General features: G+C 46.7%; 2 protein-coding genes across 3 annotated transcripts; one reads left to right on the forward strand and one right to left on the reverse strand.

Annotated features, from left to right (window-relative positions):
* The first annotated feature begins 153 nt into the window (after positions 1-153).
* LOC138198367 (rho GDP-dissociation inhibitor 1-like) lies at positions 154-14814 on the forward strand. Of its 2 annotated transcripts, none has more exons than XM_069149748.1 (6): positions 154-198; positions 8591-8786; positions 10565-10648; positions 11583-11659; positions 11807-11870; positions 13080-14814. In XM_069149748.1, exons 2-6 carry the CDS (start codon positions 8597-8599, stop codon positions 13280-13282), a joined length of 618 nt encoding a protein of 205 aa, XP_069005849.1. In that variant the 5' UTR covers positions 154-198; positions 8591-8596; the 3' UTR covers positions 13283-14814. The 2 variants fall into 2 exon arrangements, with proteins under 2 accessions (XP_069005849.1, XP_069005848.1); XM_069149747.1 differs by lacking the exon at positions 154-198 and adding an exon at positions 8000-8426.
* A 1014-nt stretch (positions 14815-15828) lies between these two features.
* cdr2l (cerebellar degeneration-related protein 2-like) lies at positions 15829-23093 on the reverse strand. The gene is given in 6 exon segments (XM_069149746.1): positions 15829-16426; positions 16428-16848; positions 17067-17231; positions 17684-17832; positions 19114-19226; positions 22676-23093. Coding segments are annotated over 6 exon segments (1434 nt in total). The 5' UTR covers positions 22755-23093; the 3' UTR covers positions 15829-15919.
* Positions 23094-23421: the final 328 nt, after the last annotated feature.

The raw sequence follows: 23421 nt of genomic DNA on the forward strand, positions 1-23421 counted from the left end.
GCTCTCGTACTTTGTGCTTTCTTCGTGTCAATCCAAAGTAAAAAAATAAATAAAAAATTAAAAAAAAAGCCTGCTTTTATTTTGAAGGCAGTGTACCGGATGTGGATTGCGTCAGCGGCCGTTGTCTCAGCCGTCCCCGCGCCGCTCCGCTTCACCTCCATTCACAGGAGACTGTCCCAGCCGAGCAGCAGTGTAACGGTAAGAGTTGATCCAACACTGACCAAACTCCTCTCACAACTCGCTTTAGCCCGTAAACACACATCTCAGAGCTGCTTCGGCGAAGTTAGAAAAGTTCTCAGCACTTGTTCGGGAAATATCGAGCTGCTTTACGTCATTAAAGAACATTTATTTACCAAAAAAGGGGGGGGGGGGGGCAACTTTCTCCGGCCGAGGCTGTGCGCCCTTTTCAGCCTCGATTTAACACGGTGCACCCGCGCTTATAGTTGGTCCAAACCTCCAAAACCTCCATCCTGAAACCGTGTCGGGTTCCGCCTGCAGTGTTGAAGCCGTCTGCGGGTTTGCTGTGAATTTCCGGGTGTGTTGATCCTGATCCGATCCGAGCCGAGCCGAGCCGAGCGGTGTTGACCGTTAGGTAACTTATAATGTCATCCGTTGCGTTTTTAACAGCGCACACAGAAAGAGGATCCGCTGACCGGTGACCGACAAGTTCATTCAAATAAGTCGTTTAGTCTGCTTTAAAATGTCCCCTTGTTCCGACTATCGTGTGCTCGAGGAGGAACACTTTCTGTCACTTCCTGGAACTGGCTGAATTTGAATTGGCTCGCTTCAAACCAGACACCTCGGGGAGGTTTTCTTTTCTTTACTTTTTGAAAGCTTTCACCGGTCGAGACGCATTTGCCGAGAACACGTGTGCTTCGGGCGACATCTGCTTTTGTGTATTTTAGTGTAAAAGTTAAGCTGTGTGCTCGTCTGATGGCTGACGAGGGATTTCTCCTAAGAGATCACCCAAACCCTCCCTTTCCTTCCTGTGTGTGTGTGAGTGAGAGTGTGTGAGTGTGTGTGTGTGTGTGTGAGTGTGTGTGTGTGTGTGTGTGTGTGTGTGTGTGTGTGTGTGTGAGCTTTCTGCTAAAACATTTCCTTAATCATTTGCATTACCTCAACTTTGAACATGTCTCCTTACAGTGGCAACCGGATGTGGCATTTTGCAGTTTCTTTTTCTCTGCTTTAATCCGGGCGGCCTCAGCAGGTCGAATTTAACAATAAAGGACCAGTACGTACCCTTTTATTGTGTTTTTTTTTTTCCTGGCATCTGTAAAAGCCTCAACCGTGTTCCAGGAGCTCATAATACGGAGCGCAAAGGGTTAAAACAAACCAGCCGGAACCGGAAGATTTTTGTACATGTTCGGTTGCACTTCAGTTTGAATACATAGTCTTAACCATTCAACTGATAGGTCGAGTAAAATGCTCAACATCTGCTGGTTTGTGTCTATGCACAACACTTTTCAGGGGCCTCTTTAAGTCCACCATGACAAATCATGCCAGTGGCCCCTTTCCTGTGGTAGCTCAGTCTTGATGCTGGGCAGCCCCCCCCCCCCCCCCCCCCCCCCCCCTCCTCCACACAGGGAGCAGTCCTTCCTCCTCACATTGTGTCTCATGGCCCTCTTCAGCAACAACAGCAGCCGTGAGAAGCCGCCTCACTTAGAAATAATGGCCTTCGGTGCCGGAAAATGTTTAACAAGAGCAATTGAAATTTAGAAAAAGAAAAAAAGAAAAATCTGTTTGGTTGATTTGTTGTGTTGCATGTTTATTGTACAATATGAAATCGTGCAGCAGTGATCCTGCCTCGCGCAGAGTCCGTTTCCTCCGTGGAGATTGTTGCCCAGCGAGGCGGGCTGAATCTGGGCATGTTGCTGGAGCTCCTGGTGAGCAGGGGTATAAGCTCTGACCTTTCAGCTGGCACTTTGGCTCTCCTATTCACTCACAGCTTCCTGCTGCTGTACGCAGGGATTTCTCACCGGCTATTTTTAAAGCTTTCTGTTTGTTCTGGTCCTTCCTGGGAAAGAGTCATGTTTTGTTTCTTTAAGCCCTCACAGCCACCTCTTACTCTGCTGCCCGTTGTATTTGTGATTAGACTAATCTTCACTAAATATATATACACCAATTTTCCGTGCAGACTTTCTCTCGGTTGTTAAAAGCTTCTTCACCTATTAGATTCCAGTTGATCTGGTGGCCTTCTTCTTTTCATCTCGCTGCGTTTCTTTTTTTTTTTCTGCCTTGTCTATTTCTGTTGAGGTACAGTTCCTCTGCATTGCGTCAGCTCTGCCGGGAGCTCTTGCGGCAACACTTCCTGAAAGTTTCAGCACTACATCTTCAACTTGGTCGGGCCCAGCAGGATTTCATCTCACATAACTTCCTTTTGTGTCACTTACATCATTAGAGCATCTCTACAAAATGATTATCGGGTTGGTCTCAGAGGTTACAATTAGGAGGACGAGCCGTGCCTTCATTTTGCAGCGGTTTGGTTTTGTGCGCTGAAGGATGTGAATCATGATGCTCTCGCCCAAAAAAGGAAGTTGGCAGTCATTTCTTTACAGACAAAAGCGCAGAGTCGCAAGCTGACATGCAAGGCATCCTGCCACATAGTCACTACTGCATGAAATATAAGGGCTCGGTGTAATCCAGACAGACGACGAAGAGCCACGTTCATTATTTGGTGCCGTCCTTAATTCTTGTCATCCAGTTTGCAGCCGCTGTGGTTTTTAAATGTTTTAAATAGCTTAATGGCAAATTCTTTTTATTAATTGCATTGCATGAAGAATGCTTTGCTGCAAAAGTGACTGCATTCAGGAAGTGATCACTGCAACACCTCCAGTTGCATTGGAACCTTTATTCAGAGCAAATCCAAGGGATCACAGTGTAGCTTTTGAGTGGATGAAGAAAGTGAGCGGTGCACTTTTACCTGAAAAGCTCCTGTTAGACCGCCGTGACGAGGAAACAAGCGTAGAGAAACTGTGGCGCTGAAGAGGACGGATCCAAAGGTGTCGGGTGCAACAGAGACAGAGAGACAGAGAGACAGAGAGACAGAGAGAGAGAGACAGAGAGAGAGAGAGGATCAAAGCAGCCGCACATATGCGAGCGACACCTTCAACAGAAAGGTGAAGCCGAGAGCTAAATGTCACGTCGTTTATGTTTGAGTCACTTTTAGTGAAGCCGCACTCATGTCCAATTATGGTCTTGTCAGGTAAATGTGCACTTTGTTCTATGGGACAGTAGTTCAGGCTGCTGAAAAACGTCCACTTCTTGATTTGTAAACTCGGCTGCGACCGAACAGACCTCTTGAGGTTTTTTTTTTTTTTTTCAGCTCTGCACTTCGTTGTCGTATTTTGACAAGAATCTGGCGCTGCAGAGTTGGGATTCAATATATTGCGGTCTTGTGAATAAGCTAGTTATTGTTTTTTGTTTTTTTTAAATCTGATTAAAGGAAAACGGTCATAAAGAACACAACACTGCACGTATAGAAAAAAGTTGGCCTGCTTTATGCAATAAGAACGGCGGAATCTGCATTTGCTTTTATCACAATCCGACATCAGCTGCTTCTGCTGCAGTCGGAGCGAAGAAATGATCACGCATCTTTGCATGCAAAGTGCTTATTAAAAATGGATGTTTTTTGAGAATCGATACAGCATCACAAAACATAATATTAATACTTCCCGTGCTATCATTTGCAAACCTGGCTTATTAAAATATATCTGATGTCAGGGAAGTTGCAAACCCAACAGAGGCGTGTCCGACATGTCCGGCTTCTCTCTGGTTTCCAGTTTGCTGACCAAAACACGCGTTTTTGTGACTCGTTGCTTTTGCTTTGTCTTTTGTTGTGTTCTTTGTTCTACATGTTGCACAAATGACCTGTAAGAAAGAGCCTGAGCTGTGGTGTCTATTGGATTACCGATGGCTCTACACAGGGCCCAAAAGATTACATCACATCTTGCGCGACCGGATAACGGTATATTTAGATCTCTGGTTGTGCACTACTCGTCTTGGAACCATAATTATACCTGTAGATATTAGTTATTGTTTGTGGTTTCAGACGATAAAAGCAGAAAAATTTTGAAGAAGCCAAAATGTCAATTTAATGTCCAGCAAGTTGTTGATTTTTGTTGGTATGTTTCAGCTTTAGCTTTCGTTTTTAATTTAGGTTATTGCACCATTTAAGTGTAATGCAACCTCAAAGACGAAGACAAACATTGAAACTTCATTTAAATTATGATGATAACCTCAACAGGATGCAGTTTCCTGTCTGTCTTCCTGTATCAGCGTTGTATTTGTGGCTCCAACTAACAATTATTGCAGCTTTAGTCGCAGTGATGTATCTCCCAGGTCTACCCTGACTGTGCAGCACAGTTCAGCCCTCTGCACACACACACACACACACACACACACACACACACACACACACACACACACACACACACACACACACACACACACATAAAGCCCGTATCATCCCACAGGGATTGCTTGGACCCTGCTCGGTTATCTTCAGCAACATCTCGACGACACTAATGACTCTTGTCAAGAAAATCCTCTTGATGAGCTTGCAGTGACACCTCTAAACACCTCCCCGTCCCCGAGGGCCTCGTTAGCCGTAATCCCACCTTTTGATAATCTCATTTTGAGGCGGTGTTGCTAAGGAACATCCCTAATCTCAAGACTCAGATGCCTTCCAAGCCTGGTGTGTTTGTAATTTTGCGTTGCTTAGTCCAGTCAAGCAAATAATCCTCCCGTAGGAGAGAGCCGCCCAGGTGACCGAGCTGCAGTTCAACAGCACATCCACCGTGTGTTTTCCTCAACTCATGACCTCAGTGTTGATTCCCAGCAGGCCGAACAACGACGGGGTCTTTTCCTGGCAGCTGAGAATGCAACCGCTTAATCACAACTCGCATTGTTTGAGCCAGGAAAAAAAAAAAAAAAGAAATGGATCGTTATGAGGGTGGTGATGTCAGTATTGTTACAACTAATCTGTTTTATGGAGCCCGTGGGCCTTTAATTTGCTGCATCAACAGTTCCATACTTGATTTAGATGGCATCTCCCGAGTGTTGTGGCTGACTGCAGACATTATTTAGCAACAATTTCATCCTGATTGGTTTGGGCTCGTGTTGGTAAATGTGGTGTCGCTGACGGTGGAAGACCTCAGGGACACTGCAGGGTCTTATGGACACTCAGTATTAATCTGTGAAAAGGGCCTTCAGACAGCATGAATCAGAACAGCGTTTACGATTCTTCGTTCACAGTATTTTATCAACTCGGACAGTTTTTGTTTTCTTTTGCATTTCTTTTGATGGGGCTGGATATCATCTGAAACTATCTCGGACATTTACTTTGAGATATATGGTCCTGCAAAACCCGAAGGAAGCCAAAGTAAATAATACATGATGTGTAAATGCGTGCAGCCATAGGACGACTCGGTATAAACCTGCAGAGGCAAACTTTTGTCTCCCCCTTCAACGACTCGTGCTGAAGTCATCGGCGCCACCGCAGCCTACTTCGTTACGACTGTATCGGTTGTTAAATGGTGGATAAATTAAACAAAAGGCCTCTCGATGAACAGAACTTGATCCACTTGATCCGATGACATGTGGGAAGTCTACAAAAGCAATACGACGGAGGGCCACTAGGGGCTGGCTCCAAACGCCTCTGGCTCCGTAGACTCCCATTCAACTTCTCTCATCAAATACGAAGCCAATATGTGTTGTTCACCAAAGTCCCTCTTTGATATTAGTTTTTTGGCGGTTCATCTGAAAATAATCCCAACATTAATTTGAAAAGGGGCCTAAAAAAGATGTGTTTTTTGGGGCGGCTTGTCTGTATGATTGACAGGCCCGTGGGGCTATCAGGTTTCCGCTAGCGGTGGACGGGATGTAATGTCATCCAATCAGATCGAGCCAGCTCGTCCAAATATGGTCACTTCTGGCTCCAAACCGCTCGGTGTTAGCAAGATGGCGACGGTTTAAAGTCCGAACTGGAGACCTCGTGACGGCAGTTCACAAACCAGTTGGAGAGGTCACCGTTGGATCCCGCTCGACTCCACATGCAAAGACAGTCGATAGGTTTCATCAGCGTTATGTGAATTTATTTGATTAGGGTTTGTAGTTAGCAGACATTTATTTGTATTGTAAAGCCTTTTCAAGAATTATTTAAAGATAATTATCTAAAGTTGGCAACATTTTAATTGAATCAAAAGGAATCCCAGGAGACAAATCAACTGGCATGTTGTCTGAGGTGTTTAATAAGCTCACCGTGGTTTTCATTGAGCGAAAGGAAAGATCATTAAACCTGTTAGGGCTGCAACTAAGACCTATTTCCACTGTTAATCTGCTTATTATTTTCTCACCGAATCTTCTGATCCATTAAAAGTCTGCAAAAACAAAAGCTCGCCATATTTGAGCCATGTCAACAGATGTCTTGCTGGTCCAGAATAAAAGCAAATGGTCACATTTCAGAGTTGAAAAAAAAAAAAAAAAAGAGGAAGTTTTGACTTGAAAAGTGATTTTCAAAACGGTCTCCGGCAGAGAAACGCGTCGGTCTCAATCGACCGAGCGCTTCCTGCTGCGACGGTTCGACACGTCGCGGTCACGAAGCAGCTCGCTCGGGAATGCAGCAAAGAGTGGAGCGCAGAGGAAGCCGGGAAAAAAACAAAAAACCCAACCAATCTGTTCCTTGATACTCGGAGAACGATATGACGGCATCGCCGGGTTATGCGGCGCTGCGTCCTCTCTATCTCTTAAAGTGAGCTGCAAACGCTCTCACACGGGCCAAAACACACTATTGGCAGAAAAGGAATTTGTGCTTTAATGAGAGTACAGAGGCCTCATTTGGACCATAAACACAGCGCTGTGTTCTCAGTTCCTGCTTGGCTGATACCCAGTTTTAAACGTCGGCACAACAGAGCAGAGAAGAGGGCGAAGACCCAGAGGCAGAGCGAGAAAACCAGTTCCGTGTTGCCTGTGTGCAGTCGTGTGATTTATTGTAAATGAGAGCTGCGTGTTTAGGTGGAGGTTGTTTTTTTGTTTTTTTTTACCTGCCTGCGTTGAGCAGGTGTAACAGGCCTCGTGAGGAGACATCGGTCTTGAATGTCGGTCCTGTGGTTTGCCGGTGTGTTTGCTCACCTGCGCTGATTCGTGGTGACCTTCGGGTGACCCCCGTGTTAACCCGAATCGGAACGGTAAAGAAATGACTGAGATGCGAATCATCATCTGCGGATGATTCGCAGCGTTTCGGAGTTTAATGGAGGAGCAGTTCCACTTTCACCTCGGGGTCGTTTGCACTTCGATCGGATCCCGTTTCTCCACGCTGATCGCGTCTGTCTCTGCGCGAACGAATTAAGAGGACGCGTCCTCCTCGGCCGTGTGACACCGTGTGTTCGCTCTTGGTTAGATTCTCCAAAATGCAGGAAGTTCTTTCAACACGCACGTGTCGAAAAGGAGGCTGAGGGCGTAGCTGCTTGTTCGCCGAGAGGAATGTTTTGTCGGTGCCAAAAGAAAAAGAAGAAGCAGCCACAAACGTCCGATTAATGAATAAACGAACTGACCCCCACAGACGGCCGTGCTGTGTCGACTGTTTATTTGAGTTTGTAAGTCGCGTCGCTTCTTGGAATTTAATAAGAATTGATTTTTGTGGATGGAAACGGTCGCCAGCGTCCGGACGAGCGCACGTGTTGTATTTTGGGATGGTGTGCGCTGTCCGTTCTCTTGAGCGCTGCAGGTGGAACAAGACGAGAACGGACCGCTCGGGAGAGCCGGCGTGACCCAGCTGCCGCCCGCAGGCGTCGGTCAGCCCGCGCGGCGCCGGATGTTTTCGACTTCCCGTCTCGGGGCGCGTTCTCGGGAGGACGAGGATGATCTGTCGAGCCTGCTGACGGCCGGCGCCCTCACCTCCTGAGCAGCGCTTCCTCTCGTTCCTCCTGCTTGAAGCCTGACGGGTGTTTGCGGGGAGACGAGCGAGGCCCCCGGCTCAAGATAGTCATCAGCTTCTCCACCGCCACCCTCTGGTGTATGTCACCGACCGGCTCCACGGCTGAGTGGACTGTGAGGGCTGGAGGGTCTCCTGTCTGCTGGACACTTGTGTGAGCCGGCATTGAAGTGCTAAAGAGACACACACACACACACACACACACACAATGAAGCCGACTTGTTTTCTTCCAAAAATAGTGATAAAGTTACCCCTCAATGAACCTTGTTGTCAAGTCCTCCTGCTCGCCGTCTGTCTGAGGATTCTTCCTTCTTGTCAGTCTGTTTGGACACAAGTTGCTGTGAAGTGGTTCAGATTTTTCGAGGCCGTGTTGTTCTGCTTTCCCGTGTCGTGCAGCGCTGAGGGTTTGCTGCAGAATCGGCTGCGATTCATCGCGTTTCCTCCGACAGGAAGTGCTGCCTCAGTCTGCCAGCGCCGCAGGTCAACGTTCACGGAGGTTTCTGCGATCTGTCACAATCATCCGGTCCAACAACCGAGCGCTGCTTTGCTTTCAAATGTCCACGGGGGTGTCCGCCGCGTGGAGCTCTGCTCTCTGTCCATTTTCCCCGCCGTCTAACCCGTCCCTCTTCTCCGCTGTCCCCCTCCTCCGGCCGTGATTAGCGCACCATGGCAGAGCAGGACCCCACACCTGAGCAGCTGGCAGCCATCGCAGCAGCCAATGAAGACGCCGAATCCTCGGTCAACTACAAACCTCCGGCCCAGAAGAGCTTGCAGGAGATCCAGGAGCTGGACAAAGACGACGAGAGCCTGCGCAAGTACAAGGAGGCTCTGCTGGGCAGCACCGCTGTGGCTGCAGGTCAGTGATCCGTCCTCAGCAACAACTGTAGCTGTCACTTCAGCTGTTAACTAACACACCTTTTATTTTGATTTCATCAACCACTCCTGGCATTGTGTGTGTGTGCGTGTCTGTCTGTGTGTGTGTGTGTGTGTGTGTGTGTGTGTGTGTGTGTGTGTGTGTGTGTGTGTGTGTGTGTGTGTGTGTGTGTTTGTGTGTATTTTTCTCACCCTTTGTAAACCCCGGTTGAAGTCGTTACTAACCAACCGTTCACAGCACTTCTTAACTATGAATGAATTTTAAATGGCGTTTCCTGAACAAGTCAGCACCACCTGTAACGAAGGACAGAAAAAGAAATGATTAGTCGGCGTCCCATGTAAACAAAGTATGTGCCAATACTCGTATTTCTTTGTTTTTAAGAACACGTTTTGTTTTGCTCCTCGGGTCAGTGGTTGTAAGTCAAAACCTTTTCCTGTTCACCAGGAGCCTTTAGATTCTAGCAGAACCACAAGCTTCCTCTCAATACATCTGCTTTATGATATTTATCTATCTGACACACTTCCCCGCCAGAAGGCTGGATCTCTGCTATTTATCTATACGTATAAACATTTGGTTTATAGCACAGTTTTATGGCTTCATGTACTTGGCAGAGAAAGTTAACAAGTGTTTACCTCAAAAAAAAATTATTCTGGTAAAACACAAGGAACAGAAACTGTCTGCATTGTCAAATCTTAATAGAATATGTTTTCTAATTTGTGCCAAAATAAATAGAGCTTAACACACCGTTACAGTTGTTTACACTGCACTGTGATAAAATGGCCGCTGCACTGGTGTCACACGAACCACTTTTTGATCTCGGCGCGGCTGCAGATCAATGGATTGAAGGAAAAGGTCAAAAACAAAAACAATGGGACACCGGGAAAGTCTACCTTTCTTGTTAATCAGATTTTTGTGCACATTATGCTGTAGTTTTATTTTGCCATTTGTGTCATATGGCTTTCGTAAAACTATGTATAAATTTTTTTTTTTTTTAAAAAGTCATTGTAATATTCTCAGCAAAATAATGTATTTAAAAATTGACATATTTAGTATTTCTTCAGTTTATTGGGACTGACACAGAAGATCTTTGAACAATAGTCTGCGTGTCCTTGTTACATCAAGTTTTAAATCTCAATGCGGTGCCATATAAAGACGTTAGACCAGATCAGTGTGGAAAGTAAAGCTGATCGTTTCCAGATTATTGAAGGTTTGGAAACTGCTCATAAATTCTGTAAACAGAGTTTCTTATTTTTTTTTATTTTTTTTTTATCACAATATCCGCACAGTGTGACCACACAAACTGCAACTACAAAATGCAGTTTCCACTCACTCGGTTTCAGGTATTTAGCAAGAATAGTTTCGGACCACTTTGATTGACTGAAATGAAATGAAGTTGAAAATGGAGGCAGATCCTGATAACATGTCACGATGATAACCATCTCAGAGTCGACCTGCAGTTCGTCAGAGCTCCTGTTAACAACAACCACGTTCATCTCACAGGGAAGGATTCAGGGCTGCTACTCTAACACTCACACAGTGGCGCACGATGGAGATTTATTTTACTTAGACGAGTTACTGTATTGCTGAGTTTTGGGAGTGACTGTACGGCTGTAGAAAAGTGACACTGCTCACTAAATGTTCGAACATTTCCGATGACTCAGCGCCATTGATGAGATGATCTTCACGCGTGTCTCTGCTGCTCCACTTTGGTGATCGTCTGCTCCTCTTTTTGAATACTGCGACCTTTCTCTCCGTCTTAGATCCCAGCACCCCCAACGTTCAGGTGACGCGAATGACCCTGGTGTGTGAGACGGCCCCCCACCCCCTGGTCCTCGACCTGATGGGTGAGTTTCTCCGGCTAAAACTCGGCAGCACGTTTTCACAGGCAAATAAAAATCCTTGAACACTTTACATCTGAAAGATTTTTCATTTTGGGGCGCACGCAAGTGAGAGTTCGCGTCCAGGCAGCTGTCGTCCGGACGCAGAGGAAGAACTGCCTCGCGGTGATTGTGAACAGACACCAGGTCCTTGTGTGCAAACACAGAGAAAAGACCTGCTGGGTCCTTAGTCCTCTAATTAGTAATGACATGATTCTGTGTAAGTGGGTTAATGAGCCATTTCCTGATGGCACTGTTGCCCTCCCCCCCTCCTCCCCCCTCCTCCTCCACAGAGACACACGCACACAGACACGAGCGCACACACACACACAGTGGTCATGACAGCTGTGCTCACTTGAGGCTCTGCGCCCCCTGGTGGTCAGTCTTATTACAGCTCCGTACTGACAATCAAAGTTCATGAAGATACTTACTGTGTGTTGATTTAACCTTTTATTAACAGGCCCAAATATATTTTGTGAACATGTGGGTCTGGCTGAGCTACGTTGCTTCCTAATTACCTGATGGACGTAGACCGCGGGTTCATTATACAACTACTGCAGCAGCCTTTAACCAATCAGAATTGACCGGCATTAACCTTTTGTTCTGTGCCAAAACTGGACCTCCGTCACGATTATCATCATCGTGCTTCATCGTACATCTCTGATTGGTCCGGCCTTCAGAGTGTCTGAGCACACTTTAATGTGAACAGGATTCAGAGATGGATCTAGTCACAGATATAATCACTGAAGACTGGAGCTGAGAGCAGTCGTGGGGTTAATGGGAGTTAAACTGAAGTGTTCACAGGGCTCGGATGTTGTTCCGAGTCAATCTTGTGTTTATCTCTTGACGGTATTCTCCCTCCTGACTTTTCTGTCCCTGCTGTGGTTCTTTTCCCCGCCAGGAGACCTGGATGGCTTCAGGAAGAACCCCTTCGCCCTGAAGGAGGGCGTTGAATACAGAATAAAGATCAACTTCAAGGTGAGAGAGTCTGGTCTCCGTCAGCGGCACCGCTCCGCTGTGTTTATGTCCGACCGCTGTTACTGTTGATGTTACTGTAAGTTGCAATGAACTGCCGTCGTCATGGGGAAATGTTCAGCAGGATGTAACACTTGTTGCTTGTTGCAGGTCAACAAGGAGATCGTGTCGGGCCTGAAGTACACTCAGCAGTCATTCAGGAAAGGAGTGAAAGGTAAGACCGCCCCGATCAATTCATTCGGTCTCAACCTGCCATGATGCAAGTGTTCTTACTTCCTAAAAGATCGATGTGACTCTCATGTCTGTACAGAAAATCTGAAGCTACAGTTAGCAGCTGGTTAGCGTAGCTCAGTGTACGACAGGGAAGCAGCTCGCCTGGATTCCTCAAAGGAAATAAATCCACCCACCAGAACCTCCAGAGCTCTCTGAGTAACGCATTATGTTTGAATAAGGAGAGAAGTGAAGGACAATACTTGTTGAAATAATGACAGTTTGAGTCGTACATTTCTGGCGATAAGACTGATAATGAGAGGCCACTTCATAGAGCGATATCCCAAATGAAGACAGGAGATAAGACGGGCGACGCTGGAGGCGGTGGAGCGGAATAAGTGGATGACTGATGGAAACCTTTGTTGAGGAGAAGGGTTGTGTGTCAGCAGGTCTGAAATCCAGAAATACGATGATATTTAAAGACGAGAAACAAAACTGCAAGTGGAAAGATCATTGGATTATTTACCATGTGACGTCTCCTCTGTAATTTGAAACCAGCAGAGTATTTACCTATTTTCCTTGCAAGAAAAAGCAGAAGTGGTGAAAAATATAGAGCAGCAGGAACGTATCCACCCATAAAAGAATAAAGATAAAAGGTGAGGAACGGGTCATCTCAAATATGAGAAGTCGTGATTTTCGTAGTTATTAGGGTCAGCACGAGGAACTTCCTGGATCTGAAGAAATAGTCTTACAGATTGTTTTTTGTAAGTATGAAATAACCAGAGCTAGGCGTTTACAGTATTTGTGCGGAGATAACCAGCTGCTTGACTATAACTTCATCTTTAAAGCATGACGGTGATACCGGTCTTCTGATCGGACTCTGAGAAAGAAAACACGCGCGTCATTTCCCAAAAATTCGTTTTTAATTTAAAACAGCCATTTCAAAATGTTGAAATGCTCTAGATGTTAAATGATACATCTTGAGGTCACACCGATTTGTTTGACTTGTCAGTGAATGTTTTCCCTACAGAACTACATTTTAAGTCGACATGCATTCGCTGACTCGTCAACTCTACGTGTGGTAAAGTTGCTTTTAGTAATAAGGAGGTTATGAGGCGGCGTTTCCGATTGGCGTAAATGTACCAAACACTTTCCAGTATCTCCGAGAAGTGTCCCACGAGCGCCCGTTTGTCTCTCCCCGCCTCTCGTCTAGTCGACAAGTCGGACTACATGGTCGGCAGCTACGGCCCCCGACCGAACGAGGAGTACGAGTTCCTCACCAACCTGGAGGAGTCTCCCAAAGGGATGCTGGCCCGCGGCACCTACAACGTCAAGTCCAAGTTCACCGATGACGACAAACACGATCATCTCTCCTGGGACTGGAGCCTCTCTATCAAGAAAGAATGGAAAGACTGATCCTCCATCCCTCTCCCCCTCCTCTCCCTCCCCCTCCCCCCTTGCTCTCCTTCATCGCCGTCTTCCTCTGCTTGGTCCCGCTTTCTTGTTTTCTTTGCTGTCATTCCATGGTTTCTCTCTGGATCATTTGTGTTGGCTTTTGCTCTCTCCGTCCATCACTCCCTGACGAATCCTTGTCTTGTTCTAAATTCCAATCATCACTCCGCTTGATTTGTTTGGGCCCCGACCCTTCCCGACAAGTTTTAAATCTTTAAAAATGGAGAAAGCAAACATGATCCCGATTTTTCGCTTTGTTTATAAAAGAAAAAAAAAAAATCATGTAAAAAAAAATCGTGTTATCTTGAAAATGATGTGATTCGCCCTGCACCTTCCTTTTCTCGCCCGTTTCCATTCTTTTCTTTCCACATCGTTTTGTACGACGGCCATGATCTGCCTTGGAAAGCGTTGTACAGGAAGCAGCACTGCTGTGTGTACGCAGTCATTGAGCAATCGTTGCTGGACAAAACTCTTGGACACGGCCCTCTTAAAGCCTTTGAGCAGATTATTTGTGCTTGGGTCTTTAATTATTTGGAATTCAGGCCACCTCTTTTTCAAATAGTCCAGCGCCCGACAAACTGCTGAGATCAGGGGAGGCGTTGACCTCTAACCCCCTGCAGCCCCTCGCTTTGGTTGCAGCTGTTCCTCTCCTGATCAGGGTATTTTGGCAGTTTGTTTTTTTAGCAGCCTTGTGGCCTTAACAACTGTTAGGAAGAACTAGTTGACCCTTCTGCCTTCAGATTTAAATACTGTATTTGCCAGACCATCATGTGAGCCTTTTTTTTAACTAAACCTGTAACACATGGACAGGAAATCAGGACTAACTAAGGACCTCTGATGTCTTTATTTCAGGTTTGATGACTTATAAAAGCCATTCCATGGAGGTGTCCATCATGTCAGCTCTTATCTACAGACACCTTCCTCATTTCAATACTCGTAGTTGTCTTAACATTCACATCATTCAGAACAACTCTAAATCTGTGAGTCCGGTTTGGACTGACGGCGTCCTCCCCTGTCCCTGAGGACATTAGTTCCAGTGTGTCCGAGGTCTTGCCTCAGTTCCAGGATCTGTTAAAGCGCTCACCTTGTTTTCCTCAAGTTAAAGATTACTGCTGACTGTGCCTCCAGACTCTTACAACCACATGCTGCTTCTGCTGACCCGGCGGCACTGTGTGCTCAACATCACTGAGGTGAAAACATGGTCTGCAATTGATTTCTTAAACCAGAATAGAGACACGAGTCCCCAGGCATTCAGACACCGATGGTTAACACATCCTGCCATATCAAAGTGTTTTCTTCCTCTTTTTTTTTTTTATTCTTTTTTTTTTATATATACACTCCATAAGTATGTGAATGATGTCTGTCTGGCTTCACTCAGCTCTCGTGTGTCGTGGACCGATGTTTTTCTCTGTGGGTCGGTTGAGACTCTGTGTGCTACTTGTATTACCTACAGTTTACTTATTTCCTGTGTTCACATTAAAGTGTTCAGACTGGGAGTGTGTGTGTGTGTGTGCCCGTGTCCCGTTTTATTCAGAAACAGAAAATACCTGATTTTTGTTTTGTAGTCCATGTTTAATCCCTGAACACTTAAATCAGAGGTGCTGAAATTCTTTCCCATAAAAAGGTCAAATAAGGTGATGGCCAGGGTCATTTAATGAGGAAGTTTAACACCATTATGCTGTTCGCTGATGTAAAAGTCATCAACAAAATTGACAAGTCCAGTGATTCCGGTTAGGATTTCACTTCACTTTAGAATAAGGAGAATAAGCAGTTTGAGGGCCAAAACAAAAGAAGCTGCGAGCGCCTGAATGATCCATTAATGAACCCTTTTTCATCCACTGGACAGAAAAAAACGAAGACGATCGAAACATTTGTTACTTTAATCAACAGAAAACGGTTAAATATCAGACAACAGAAACAACCTTGACAAGCAGATCGCACGGCGTCGAACTGATTTCATCACGTATGAAACGATCAAACAAAATCCCTGAACCCCAACAGCTTGTCCTGTGTTCTGTACCATCGGGTAAGTTATCATAAACAATGGAAGTACACAAATCATGTTGTAGGATTTGTGCCGTCCAATGAAATAAAACACTCCCGCATCACCTCAAGCTGCTCAGAAACTTGTGTTTTATTCTTTCTTCATTCAAAGGACAATTTCTGCATTTAGTGTTAATTAGACAGATACATGCTTCAAATGTTTTAGAGCCAATGACGGAGTTTGGTTTTTTTTCTCGTTTTTTTTTTTTTTTTTTTACTTATTTGGCTTAATAATTTAAATGATTAAATCATCTCGGCATCAGTTACAAATACAACATCACACCAAGACCTTCTGCTCTGATTATTTACTAGTTACGTCACTCAGAAAAGGCATTTCATCCACAATAACAGGCGAAACAACATTTGGCAGCTTCATATCAATCAGCCGACAGTAGCTTCCGTCCCAGAGAGCTGAAGAAGCATCCACCACCAACTGCATCCTCCCTTAACGTCCAGAGTGGCCAAAGGTTAAAGAAGAAGCTTTCGTAACAATGAGGTAAATTAGGAGGAATCCGTCCCGTGGAACTGCTTTCAGTGCGCGTAGCATCAGTGAGGAGCTCATTTGCTCGTCTTTCTGCTCTTGGTGGAGTTCATGTCGCTCTTGGTCTTCTGGAGTCGGGAGAAGATCTCTTTGAACAGGGCCTTGTACTCCGGCGTGTTCTGGCTGAGCCGTTTGTCCACCTGCTCCACCTGCCTGCTGATCCCCTCCAGGGCCTCGGGGGTGGAGGGAGTCTGAGGGGGTGTCGGAGGGGCGGCCGCGGCCCCGGACGTGGACGGCCCCGCTGAGACCATGCTGTAGTCCTTCATGGAGGGGTCTCTGGAGACGGGGCGCGAGGTCTGCACCCCGGCGTGGCACAGGCTCTCCTCGTGACGCCGGCACTTCCCCAGCAGCTCCTCGTACTTCTCCAGCAGAGCGTGGTACTGCTCGTCCACCTCCCGCAGGATGGACATGCCCCGTTTGCGCACGCCGTTGGCATGGAGGGCGTAACTGCCCTGCCGTCGACCTGACGCGTCGCGAGCCGAGATGGCGTTCAGAGCCGTGTCGCTGCAGCTTTTCCTCACCGGGCCTCCCTGCTGCCCCCGTGCCTCCGAGCTCTCCGGCACCTCCCTCCTCCAGTCCGGCGCCGTCCTCCGGGGTATCCGTCTCAGGGCCGTTGTTGAGCAGCGTCTCCAGGCCGTCCTCCATGTCGCTGATCAGACACACCCTGGACTTCCTGAGCTGCTGCATCTCCTGGAGCTCAGCTTCCAGCTCCTGAACCCGCAGCTGGCAGCCCTCCGCGCCCAACAGCCGCTGCTCCAGACGCTCAAACTCCTGCAGCACGGCGGCGCACTCCTGCTCGGCGCCCTCCCGCTTCGACCGCTCCGAGGCCATGGCTGAGTGCAGGGACGAGACGATGTCTCTCAGCCGATCGCTTTCCTCATCCAGTGGACGTCTCTCGGCCAGGTCCACGCTGCCCGGGTTAGCGAGCAGGAAACCATCCTCGTACCTAACAAGGAAGCGTCGCGGTGAGCTGGAGATGTGGCAGATTTCATTTAAATACGCTATATAGTCATACAATCAGTTTCTCTATCGCCGTTATGAACCCCAGACGATCCCGTTACTCGACCCACCGGGTAGCCTGCAGAGTTCAGAAGTAACATGTGCAGCAAAACTCGTCTTCATGAGATAAAGTGATGTTGTACTGTGCTGTGACAGCGAGCGAACCTGGGAGCAGTGCAGAGCTCCTTGAGGCAGGGGAACGAGTGGACGGTCTTGCGACGCTCCTTCTTCTCTCTGCGGACCCTCAGCTCCTCCAGAGTTCGCAGCTCCTCAACCCGAGTCGTCAGACTGTCCACCTGACCCTGCAAGTTCTCCATGGTGCCGGTCAGCCTGCACACACACACACACACACACATACGCACACACACACACACACACACACACACACACACACACACACACACAGGTCTGTTCAGTGCTTGTTATGTCATTAATAAGGTACCTTGAATCTCTCATGCTATTCTCTTAAAGCTCCAAAACAAAGAACAGGAGGCAACATGCTCAGAGAGAACAGAGGAAGCCATTGAAAAACATTTCCAGCCTTTAGTCCAGTAACATGATTTTGTAAATCATTTTAATCTCCGATTATGAAATTACTAAACGGAGCCAAAGTGTAGTAAGCAGCCGCCGGGATGGAGGGAGTGGACCGTTAACACTTCCTGACATTCGGAGTACCAGCCTCCGGTTGGTTTCTGCTCGTTTGGCTTCAGACTCCCTCCTTGTTTTTTCTCCAGAGGATGAGGTTAGATGTAACTGGAGGTTAGAAGCAGCTGTCGGGTCACCTGTCGATTTTCTGCTGCGAGGCCTTGCTCTCCAGCACCAGCTTCTCGTTGGTGATTTCCAGCTCTCTGGCGGTTACGTCCAGCTGTTCGTACACCTTTGCATGCTGCTCGTTCATCTCCCTCAACATCTCCAGCTGCTTGGACAGATACTGCAACAGAAACGCACGAGAAGATTCAATACATCTTCAACTGTTCGCCCGAAGAAGTGATTATAATGATACCATCCAGCACACTCAGAGACTAGTGCGATCACAAACTTGACCAAATAACCTCAACACTGATAAAAGTCCAGTTTAAATAATAAACAGGAAACACTAAACGACATCCAGCTTGATATCAATTTAAAAGGAACTTCAGTTCATTTCACGGAGCTGTTGATGGATGTCACTCAAACTAGAGTTACCCTTCCTTGTTGTAAGCCTCCAACAACCAATCACGTCGCAGTTTACATCCATTTCTGTCCAGAGTCATATAAAATATGCAATGAAGGCTTTGAAGGAATCCTTATGTGTGCTCTCGTGATGCTGCTTCATATATATATATATATATATATATTGTTGCTAAGAAGCTACAAATTCTAACATGTGGATGCTTCACACACATCTTCAACCTGACAGCCCATAATAGCATTACAATCAGCACAAGTTCTAAAGTCGGCACCCAAGATCAGTGTCACCATTTCAGCACAAGTGTGAAATACCGTCACATAGTGCTGATGTTGAATAATGGTTTTGCAGAACATTACGATGTCGCTGTGAAGTTGACCTTTGACCCTTTGGATACGCGTCATCATTTTATCCTGTTAAACATTTGTGTTACATTTCTCAAATTAGCACGTGAAATCTTGAGTTGAGGCCCCGAGCAGGTTTTATGAGGTCGTCGTGACCTTTGACCCCCCCACCCTACTCAGATCAGTTCATCCTGGAGTCCAGTGAATGTTTGTGCCAGATTTAAATAAACTCCCTCTCGGCGTCATCGCGCCGAGTTATCACATTCGTGAAAACGGGACCGACACCCAGAAAACAAAACGCCTTCGGCTGCAGCTGCAGCCGTCACCGTGACAACGGCACACAACACACACTGAGCTGGGAGTTTTCGGAGGAACGCGCCACAGACATTCGACTGTATCTCGGGTTTGAGTCGTTTTTGTTTCGCGTGACGCCGTCAGCTGTCTGTCGGCGGACGAGTACGCTTCATCGTTAGCAGGCGCTCTCACTGACAACGAGTCTTTGAGCTGCGATGAGGCGACGCATTCACGAACATCCGCTCACGTTCACTTCTGCTGCTTCTAAACGCTTCTTCTAAACGCTCCACGCTTTGCAATAATTAGCTCGATGCAAAATCAGATGATGATGTCAGGCACATGAACAGGATATGTCCTCTGCAGGGTGTGTGTGTGTGTGTGTGTGTGTGTGTGTGTGTGTGTGCACCTCTATCTCCTGCACTTGCTCCTCATTGTTGATGTACATCTGCTGCAGGGAGTCCTCCAGCTCTTTGTTGCGCTCCAGGAGAGTCTTCCCGAGTTCAGCTGCCAAGTGCAGGTCTGACAGGATCCAAGAGACGTAAACAGTGGAGAGTTCATGTGAGAGCAGAGCGAACACAGACACACACAGATATATACAGATATACACACACAGATATACACACACACAGATATACACACACACACAGATATATACAGATATACACACACAGATATACACACACAGAGATATACACACACAGATATACACACACACAGATATATACAGATATACACACACAGATATACACACACACAGATATACACACACACAGATATATACAGATATACACACACAGATATACACACACACACAGATATATACAGATATACACACACAGATATACACACACAGAGATATACACACACACAGATATATACAGATATACACACACAGATATACACACACACAGATATACACACACACAGAGATATACAGATATACACACACAGATATACACACACACAGAGATATACACACACACACAGATATATACAGATATACACACACAGATATACACACACACAGATATACACACACACACAGATATATACAGATATACACACACAGATATACACACACAGAGATATACACACACACAGATATATACAGATATACACACACAGATATACACACACACACATATATACACACACACAGATATATACAGATATACACACACACAGATATACACACACACACAGATATATACAGATATACACACACACAGATATACACACACACACAGATATACACACACACAAATATATACACACACACACACAGATATACACACACACAAATATATACACACGCACGCACGCACGCACGCACGCACACACACACACACACAGATATACACACACACACACACACACACACAGGAGTCCACTCTGTCACTTAACTGCTGGCATTCGCTGCAGCTGAGCTCGACACGCGGCAGTCGTGACTGTTCAAAAGCTAACATTACATCTCTTCCTCATCCAACTGATCCTGAACAACTTTTATGCAAATGAACTCAAGATACGACACAAAATCTTGTCCTTGATTCAAGCCCTTACATTTTCTAAAATCCACATTTTTCTGGCCTGTTTTTCCTCTTGAGATGACATCACAAAACCAGAGAGAAAACAGTAGGTACTGGCTTTTAATCGCAAGCTTCACATTTAAAGCTTTCTACTATTAACATACATACTGTATCATAAAAAAAAAATAAAAAAAGGTTTCTGATGAGGAACTTGACTTCAAAACATTTCTCCCTTGTGTTGATACAAACCTCGTGAACTCCAGCGACACCCGAGCGGTGCAAACACCACAGACAACAAACTTCACAGGGGTTGATATTTCACAACGCAGAGAAGCATACATTATTCATCTCTGGTGGGAGAAAAAAAACCTAGCTGGACTGAAGAGCAGGAGGAGGAAGAGGAGGAGAAGGAGGAGGAGGAAGAGAATCCTGCTGGCTCTGCATACTCGGTGACCATAACAACACAGCACTGGAGGAGTGGAGGGACGGGGAGGAACAGAGAGCCGTTGACATACATTACTGGAGACCAACGGAGTGTTTTATCACCACAGTGTAGCGATGACAGGAACACACACACACACACACACACACACACACACACACACACACACACACACACACACACACACACACACGCGCGCGCGCGCGCGCACGTCATCGTGGGTGTAAAAATGACTAGATGTGATTTACTGCTGGCATGTATGCATGTACGAAACGGCTGCACACAATGCTTAAAGCAGCAGGAAGCCCTCTGTTATCCAATACAGTTAACAAGTTTCACGCTGTGCACATCTCTGTTGCGACATCCGCCTCCGATGCCTGCGAGGGAATCAGGGGAAGGCTGTAATTTCCTGTTTCAACAATGCAGAACGGATAATGGAACAGTAGCCGGAGCCGCAGAGCGGTAATGAGCCGAATGTGTGCGTGAGGAGGGAGCGCAGGAAGCCTTCACCCCCGGGTCCGACTCTGTCACACCACTGATTTTGTTTCTGCGAGTCTCGGGTTATGTAATTTCTGAATTCTGTGCAGTGATGAGACGAGCAAGAGGCTGTGAAGGGAGAAAAAAAACAAAACATCAGATATCTACTGACAAAGAAGGCTTCTGGACATCAGCTCGTGTTTCTGCTCTCTGCTCATGCATCGCTGTGATGTGAGAATCACATTCAACCTCAGCCCCCCCCCCCCCACCCCACCCCCTTCAGCTGTCAGATGAGGCTGCATCAAAAAGATGACATCACCGCGCCACGCCATCTGCCCAGACGCACTTCATATGTTGGCCAGATCATGATGAACGCCGGGGTCACCGGATAGCAGAGCTGGCGAGCACAGCAGTTGCATAACAGCATCATTTCTGGGGCAAAAAAAAAAAAAAATGATGCCTGACGACGAGCTCATGCAGGTTGATGTTTGTCTGGAGCGCCGACGGCAATTACGGCTCCAATCTGACCCCCAAAGCCTGAAAACAAAAATCCCTGATCCGGGGCTAAGGAGGTCTCGTCTGGGGGCCCCTAATCAGATCAGCCGGGCGGGTTTAATGACTTCAGGCTCTGTGCTGAATAACGCCGAGATGAAATGCGGACACACACACACACACACACACACACACACACACACACACACACACACACAGAGTCAAATCCACCTGCCTCTCTCCTCTATGACTACAATGCTACGATGACACGTAAAGCTGCTTTAGTTCTCTGGGTCAGCAGGTAATCAGGAGATGGGGTGACGCTGCAGAAGCACACACCACAGCACTCATGTCTCCTCTGAGATGCGCTGGACGTCAAAGTGCATCCATTTCAGGCATTAGTGAGAGTGCGTCTGGCACCAGCAACGCACACTTTGCAACCGGCTGAACCAGCAAACACAGTAATTCTGGAGGCGGGTGGAGGATGTGGCCTTTTCCACAGTCTGAGCGACTGTTGTGTCTTTTCTTTGTTCACAAACTTCAATATCTCCAAAATTCAGGCAATTTTCTGTATCTTCCCACCCAATAAAGCCTCGCTTATGTTGACGTTTGATGGGCACACACTAGAAATACTGTCCTCACCGGGTTCCACAACTTATCAAAGTGAATGCACGTTGTTTGATAGGAAAGCAAATCTATCAGGAGAGGAGGGGGGAACCAGGAAGGAGATGAAACGGAGGCAGCATTCACTGACAAGATCGAAATAATTGTCAGGAGACCAGAGCGGACATGAAGGACAGGCAGCTGCGAACTGAGACGCAGAGACAGACAGAGACATGGACTCACAATTATCAGGAACCCGTGCATGAAATGGGAGCGCAACCACCTCCTCCCGTCTCTCCATCCATCCATCCATCCATCCATCCATCCTTCCTGCGTGAATCTGATTTCCCAGGGAGGCAGTGACTGCGGATGGGGCATTGTTCCACCACACACACAAACCCGAGACGGGAGAAATGAAGCCTCCTCACCTTGTTCCAGGTCCCGCTGGTCGTACCAGGGCTCCTCTTCCTCCGTGACAAACTCCTCCATCCTGCCGGCACGAAGCATCGATGCAGAGGGTGAAACTTCTCCGCTCCAGCACCGACGCCTCGCCCGGAAGTGACAACAAACAAACAGAGGCGCTGCCTCCTCAAGCGTGTAACCCTTTGAGACGAATGAGCTCAAGAGAAAATCCCGGCAGCGCACCTGCTCCTCGACGCGTCTGCAGAAATGAACGGAGACTTAACGTCCGCGATCAAGACCTGCAGCCGCGGAATAAGTAAATTAGCCAGAGCAGCGACTGCCGGGGAATGACAGGCTTTCTTCTGTCCGTGTCATCCGTCTTTTGATGTGCAGCGGGACCGGGCGGACGCAGGCTGGCAGCCCGCTCGCTCGCAGCGGTGTGGCAAACGCTGCTGCTGCGTTCACGTGCAGTGGGAAATGGTGCCTCTAAATTTAACTGTTCACTGCTGCTGCAGCGCGGATTGCTGATTAATGTTTAACTGCTGATTTTTTTTTTTTACTTCTTTCACTGATGAGACAAATTTAACACCATACAAAGCCGAATAAAACATCTGAAAATAATACAATCTGAAAATTACAGGCTAATAATATAAATATAATATGATACAACTGAAAATCTTGCCTTTTAATACAAATTAAAAAAAAAAAAAACTATGATACTATATCTGTATGCAAGATATTTGGCATTTGTTGAATTGTTGAGTTTCCTCTC

Source organism: Embiotoca jacksoni, unplaced genomic scaffold, assembly GCF_022577435.1.
Source record: "Embiotoca jacksoni isolate LCO1_2020_lvr unplaced genomic scaffold, fEmbJac1.0.p SCAF_15, whole genome shotgun sequence".
Taxonomy (NCBI): domain Eukaryota; kingdom Metazoa; phylum Chordata; class Actinopteri; family Embiotocidae; genus Embiotoca; species Embiotoca jacksoni.